Source organism: Terrapene carolina, unplaced genomic scaffold (genome assembly GCF_002925995.2).
Source record: "Terrapene carolina triunguis isolate 2854851 unplaced genomic scaffold, T_m_triunguis-2.0 Scaffold194, whole genome shotgun sequence".
NCBI lineage: Eukaryota > Metazoa > Chordata > Testudines > Emydidae > Terrapene > Terrapene triunguis.
This window is the reverse complement of record NW_020664545.1, coordinates 5,600,467-5,607,136: the sequence shown is the minus strand read 5'-3', so window position 1 is coordinate 5,607,136 and position 6,670 is coordinate 5,600,467. Positions and strand designations below refer to the sequence as shown.

Here is a 6,670-nt window from a genome sequence, read left to right as displayed (position 1 = left end):
GTCTAGGCCTAATGGGACACCAGCCACACCTGCCAGCCACAACCACCCTCCCCAAGGAACGCAGTCACGTCTGTCGTTGCAGACAGGCTGTATCCCCCCCAGTGCTCTTTATTTCCAAGCACTTTGCAGCCATGAGCCTATTAACTCGCACACCACCACCCTGGGAGAGGTAAGAAATAGTGATCATTTTGTCCGCCACTGGTATGGAAGGTGGCAGCTGTTTAACAGTCTTGCGGGAACGCTTCCCAACAGTTTAAGTCAAGGAGTGAAGGAGAAAGCAACGGAGGTTGAGAGGGGTGGGACAGAAGGCAAGAATTTGACACACCAATTTATCCTACCTAGGCCAAGTATCCTCTCGTGTTTGGGAGGGATAAATAGCGATTGTCTCCAGCTGTCGCTAGTTCTGGAGGAGGCAGTGTGACCTAGTGGTTGCAGTGGGAGTTGGGGGCGGGGGGCAGGATTGCTGGCTCTATACCTAGCTGTGGAAGGGGGTATGGGCTAGCGGTTACCCTAACACCCTGACTTTAATGGTTACAAAGGGACAGGGCGTCAGTCGCCTCTGAGATAGCGTCTCTGGCAGCATAGCGCCCCCTAGCAGCAGCCGGACAAACGTTACGTTGTCGCGGTCCCAAGCTATGCCTGTGCTAGTCCCTGAGGCCGTGAGGCTGGCTCCAGCCCGGCTCCTTTCTCTGCAGGGTAGATGTAGGCTGGGACGCTTTCCGCTGAGTTCTGTGGGCTTTGGATCAGGCTGCAAGTAATGCAGCCAAATACGCCCCCTGCTGGTGGACCAGAGAGCAGCAGATCTCTTATTGCGCTGTGGGCTACCCATGGGTTCTTACTCTGGCTCCAGAGGTGAGACCTGCCCCCTTTACCCACTGACCCCCAGCCCTGCTCAGGGGCACCCACCCCCTAACCCACAGTGCAGTTGGAGAGCCAGTGGTCCTGAGGATCTGCTCCAAGGCTTGGCCCAGCCTGGGTGTCCCAGCTATCCTGGTGCAATGAACCCCTTCCCCTCAATTCCTACCCGTGCAAAGGGCTCACCCCACGCATGCCAGGGCTGCAAGGACCAAGCACGTGGCTGCCTCTTGCACACACAGCTGGGGAGAGGCCTGGGCAGGCTCCTTGTATGTCCATGCAGAGCTAGCCCCAGTCTACATACATCTCAGTGGCTCCACCACGCTGCCTCCTTAGGCTGGAAATCTCCAAAGGCAGCACAGACAAACGAACAGGGACTGAGCTTGGGGAGGAACCCTTTATTGAGGAGCAGAAACAAAGCGGAGCGAGCAGCGCTGGCCATTCCAGCTTCTCCCAGCAGAGCGTTTATGTCCCTGCAGGGATACTAGAGCACTGGTAACAATGGAGGTAACAGGATGGATCAGCATCTGCCAAGGTTTTCAGGTGTCCTCTGAGCGGAGGTTTGTAAGTGGAACACTCCAGCGTTGCAGGCCCAGAGGCTGTGATACTGACCAGGGGGAGAGTGGGGCCCACGCTGCCTTGTGGTGGCTGTCTGGGACAGCCCGGTGAAAAGGGTATCGGTGTAACTCAGGCCGACGATGAGGGGCTTTGTCACTGCTAGCGGCTGGGCTACATAGAGGTTTGTGAAGAAGACGCAGTGGTGGCTCTTCTAGCTCAGTCCATAGAGGCCTGTGTGCTTAGATCCAAAGGTTGCAGGTTCAAGCCTGACCCTCCTGGGCTGTTGTATTACATCAAGCAGCATATGTGGCTTGGGTGATGATCCTCCAGGCAGTCTGGGAAAGGCCTGTCTCCTTCTGTACACCCATTTTGTGAGGCTGCGTGGGACAGGGAAGTGTAGGCCCAGATGGTACAATGCTACTGCAGAGCGAGGCTTGTCCTGAAATACCTCAGGCAAGATGATGGGCATCACCTCTCTGCCCCTTTCACCTGAGCATCTTCAAGCACTTCACAGATACTAACTCATGAAGCCTCCCCCAACAGCCCTGTGAGGCAGGTACCTTTCTCCCCATGTTACAGATGGGGAAACTGAGGCACAGTGTGAGTAAGGGACTCAGTCAGTGGCCAAGTAGGAATAAAACACAGAAGCCCCAACTGCTAGTTGCCCCAAACCACATGCCCCTCAGAGCTGGGAACAGAATTCATGCGTCTTGATGCACATTTCCCCCCCCATCCTAAACACCAGACCCCATAGACTTTATAATGAAACACACATTAACTGCCCAACAGAGAAAGATCCCTCCCTCTTTTTCTTAGTCCCAACTTCCCCCTCTTCAGAATCCCTGTCACACAAGGAGCCCCCGGAGCTCTCGTCTCCAGTATTAAAAGCGCTTCAGTACGTCGTGGACCCAGGAGATGTACTTGGAAATCCGAGTGTAGATGTCTGGGTACCTGCGATTCCCACACCGCTGCCCGGAGAAGGAGACTATGCCGTGTACTCTGCCCCCACAGATGAGGGGGCCCCCGGAGTCCCCCTACAATGCAAGAGGAAACCTGTTAGCACGGGATGAGACTGGCTAAGTCTGGAGGAAGAGGAAAGTCTCAGGAAATCAAACCTAAGCCTGGAGCTGGCCCTGTATCACCCTAGGCAGAAGAGAAGGGTCAGGACTGGATTGCAGTGAATATAAAGGGGGTTCTTTACTGAATGAGGCTTCTGGACACAGACAGACCCTGGGGTTCTCTCTGGCTCCCTATTCCCCTGACTCCTGGCCTGGCCTCCAGAGAGACAGCGCTGCTGCCTGCACTCCAAACAGCAAGCCCCCGGTGTGGGGAAAGTTTCTGTGGCAGTAGCCTTACCAGGCACGGCTTGGTGTTGTGGTGAATGTGGAACAGGGCACTATTCCACAATACTGGTCTAAAAACCACTTGGGTGACTGGGAACTGGAAGGAAACTCGGAGTTCTGGCTGGAACTGATTGAACCAGGAGGAGAACTTCAGCGTTGGAATCGGAGCGGGCATGGTACTGGTACTGCAGGTGTCATGGCTGGCACGGCCAAGGCACTACCGGGGGGAAGATCACAGCCCCAGCTATGGACTGTCACCGGAAGCAGCTTCAGGCTTCCCTCCAAAGCTGGGTCTGGCAGCGTGGGCTCAGCAGGGGCGCCTGGAGGAGGAGAAAGCGCTTACCGAGCAGACCCCCTGGAGGGTGCTGTTAAGGCTGGCGGCGCACAGCATGTCCTTGTTGACGTGACCCACCCACAGCGCATTGCAGATCTTCCTGTCCACGATGGTCGTCTTGGTCTCCCTGAGCTCGGTGGGGATGGTGCCAAAATTGGAGGTGTCGCCCCAGCCCAGCACTCTGCAGACGACCCCAGGAGGGAGGTCGATGTTGGGTCGGGGGAGGCTGATCCGCTTCACAAACTGGTTAAAGGTGGCCGACTTGTTCAGCTGGGGAGACGAGAGCAAACGTGACCCATGTTAATACTCGGGGGGGGCGCCTGTCTTGGGTGCTAGTGGCTGAATCTGGAATCTCCTTCCTTAGAGGTTTTTAAGGCCAGGCTTGACAAAGCCCTGGCTGGGATGATTTAGTTGGGGTTGGTCCTGCTTTGAGCAGGGGGTTGGACTAGATGACCTCCCGAGGTCCCTTCCAACCCTGAGAGTCTATGTAAAGAGGGTTATGAGCCTATTGCTGTCCCCCTAGCTAGTGGAGCGGGCAGGACAGGTGCCTGCTTCCCGCAGGCCCTGGCTTCAATCGCTGCTGGGGGGGCTGTGATACAAACACAGTCCCATTTCTTGGTTTATCCACCCCCCCCCCAGCTCTGGTTTTGCCTCTTCGAATGCCCAGGAGCCAGTCTCAGCATCACATGCTGTTGAAAGCAACGGCCCCTGCAGTTTACCCAGCGGCTCCCGTTTGCTGACTAGATGTCACGCAAGGAGAACGCGTCGAATGTGATCGCTGCGGGGTTCGGGTCAAGCCAGCGATGGCGCAGCCATCCATCCTTCAGAGCCTCTGCTCCCTGCCTCCCTGCACACGCCAGGGGCCAAACCCTGACCCAGCCTGGCTGGAAAGCGGGGGCAACTCCACTAAAGCCCCCCAGACTTGCAGCAGGGCTGTAGTGCCACCTAGTGGCTGATTTAGTTATTCCTTTCAGGAGATGTCCTCATTCCAATGCAAAGGTGGCAAGTGACTGATTTTTTCCATTCCGCCTGTTCTGACCCACATCCCACGTCCTGTGCCACCTTCACCCAGGAGACAGGGGCTGGTACTGGGGCTGCTTCTGTCCTGCTGCTGGAGAACTGTGGCGGGCTGTCCCACTGCTGCCATCAGCAATGCCCCTTGCTGCGTCCCGGGGAGCCCGGGCATTTCTATCACAACAGACTCTGGAAGGGGGACAGCGGGGATTGCACCGTGACAGTGAAACCTACTCCATTTTTGTCCCTGTGTTTCACCTCCTCCCCCACAGCCTCACCTACGGCCAATGCAAACCACTCAAGTTCCTTTGAACCCACCAGCTTTGAGTGGCTCTGATCTGCGCCCCATACAAATACCTGCCTCCCCGCTCTGTAGGCTGCACTCTTAATGTGAATGGGACATCAACAGATGAGTCATTTACCCCTCTGGTTGGCGTTTGCTGCGGTGGGTCCAATTCAGCCCTGCTGTGACTTCTGCTGGCTTTAGTATGGTGGTCATACCAGGGGGCAAGTTGAGCCTGATTTTCCAGTGGGGGTGGGGGATGGAAGGGTAAGGAGCAGAAGATGGGAGTTTGGTTCCTGTCCCCTGTGTAAGGTTGGACCCCCAAAAGAAAATTTGCTCTAAACTCTGAGAGTTTTGGAGCAGCTGGAGGTTTGCATCAGGGTTGTGAGCTTCTCTCTTTCCCCCAGGGATCAAAGGTGACAAGGGCAACTCACTTCCAGCATGCGGATGTCATTGTGGACCGTCCGGGCGTTGAAGTGCGGGTGCATGACGGATTCCCGGATGCTGAAGATCTGCTGAGAGGCCTCCTGGTGTTTCAGGGAGTGAGCCCCCAGCACGACGCGCACGGCGGGGGAATGTCTGAAACGCACAGCGAGAGGGATTGACATCAGCACGGGGCTGTAGCCAGGAACAGACTAGAGAGAATAAGGGGCCGGGAGCACAAAATGGGGGGCATGCCCACCCGAAAGGGGCAGGGGCTGAGCTGCCTCTCCTGGGATTTGAACCTGTGTCCCCAGTGAGGGTAGAGATTTCAGCGAGGTGCTTCAGTTTTGTTGGGCTAGGCTAAGGGCTCCTGGGAAGGTCCCTGAGCTGAGCCATGGGGCAGGCTCTCCTCTGCCCCTTGCAGTGAATGTCAGGGGAGCAGGGTTTATTTCACATCCTCGGGGAATGCAGCCATCAGGGGTCCCCCGAAGCACCGGGACTTACCTGGGAATCACACAGTGAGCCGCCGTCATCACCCACTTGCGCCAGACCAGGAATCCCCCGCAGACATGTCGGCCATCCAGCTGGATGGAAGCAATGTAGGGCCGGGAATGGGGCTTGACTTCCTTCCCCCCGATAATCCAGCTCCCCAGGGCACCTGTCCCAAACCAAACAGCTGTTTTTTGGGGGGAAAGAATCCATCCTCCAAAATGGATGATCTCGGGGTGGGGCTAGGCAAGGATTCCCAAAGGAGCAGCTAGGATTATCCTGGGACCCACAGGGCTGTGGGAATGGCTGGGTCAGAGCACTGGGGGGGACGCACCAGGGGCTGGATTGTGCAACCCTGACTCAGACGAGTCGCCCCCTAGGGGTCAAATCCGAGTCTCGCACACGTGGGCGCAGCTCCATTCACTTCCCTAGGGGCTGTACCCACTGGTGGGGAGGTGACATCTCTCCCCCAGTCTGCGGCACAGACCCTACACACACCCAAGGTCACGGGGAAGACACTGGGGTTAAAGCTCAGCCATTCCTGGCGCCCAGACCCAGGTGGAGGACATGAGATCAGACCTCTCTCTAGGTACTTACACGCAGGGAAGTCCTGGCCCCACTGAAGTCCATGGCAATTGTCAGAACGCTGCTTGACATTTAAAGCATTTCTCGTCACACCTCCCTGGGAGGCAGGGCTCTCGTCCCTCCTTTTACACCAGGGAAACCGAGGCACAGAGCTGAAGCAACTTGCCCAAGGTCACCCAGTGCATCTGAGACAGTGCTAGGCATTGAACCCAGGTTGACACCCTAACCACTAGGCCATGCTTCCTCCTATACTTAGCCACCCACAGCAGCTGCCCTGCCGCTTCTCAGCATCTACTTGCTCAGCCCAGGAGCTCCTGAGCTCAGACACCCTCGCCTCATGGGTCCTCCCCACCAACCCCTACTCCCCCAGAGGGGCATCATAGTCTGTTTTCCTTTACCTGCCGGGATGAGCATAAGGAGCAGCAGGCTGGTATTCCCCATGCTCTCTCTCTTTGCTCTTTCACGCTGGGGGAGGATGGTGAGTGCTGATGGCTGAGGCTCTGGGGGAGAGGGTTAAGTAAGCCCGGAGGGCGTGGGAGGGTCTTGCAGTGCCACTATCCCACATAGCTAGGTTGCCGCTCGGCTCTCGGCCTGCCCTGCTCGACTTGGTTCCTCTTCGGTTTGCGGGCTTGTGCAATCCCTTCTCCCGGCCCCTGCGGGAAGAGCCCAAAGGGAGAAACCTCAGGGTACATGCAATGGCAGGGGGGCGATTTAGACACACAAAGGGGGCAGGGGCTCTGGGCCTTTGCAGGGAGCAGATGCGTTATCAGGCAGCGCAGAGGCCCC

The 6,670-nt window shown here is 57.0% G+C and overlaps 1 protein-coding gene across 1 annotated transcript; it reads right to left on the bottom strand.

Moving 5' to 3' along the window:
* Positions 1 to 2,247: 2,247 nt before the first annotated feature.
* On the bottom strand, positions 2,248 to 6,352 carry PRSS57 (serine protease 57). Its single transcript, XM_024204369.2, has 5 exons — positions 6,283 to 6,352; positions 5,315 to 5,468; positions 4,822 to 4,966; positions 3,100 to 3,360; positions 2,248 to 2,447 (listed from the first exon to the last, which is right to left on the bottom strand). The coding sequence occupies exons 1-5, from the start codon at positions 6,323 to 6,325 to the stop codon at positions 2,295 to 2,297; spliced, it is 756 nt and encodes a 251-aa protein (XP_024060137.2). The 5' UTR covers positions 6,326 to 6,352; the 3' UTR covers positions 2,248 to 2,294.
* Positions 6,353 to 6,670: the final 318 nt, after the last annotated feature.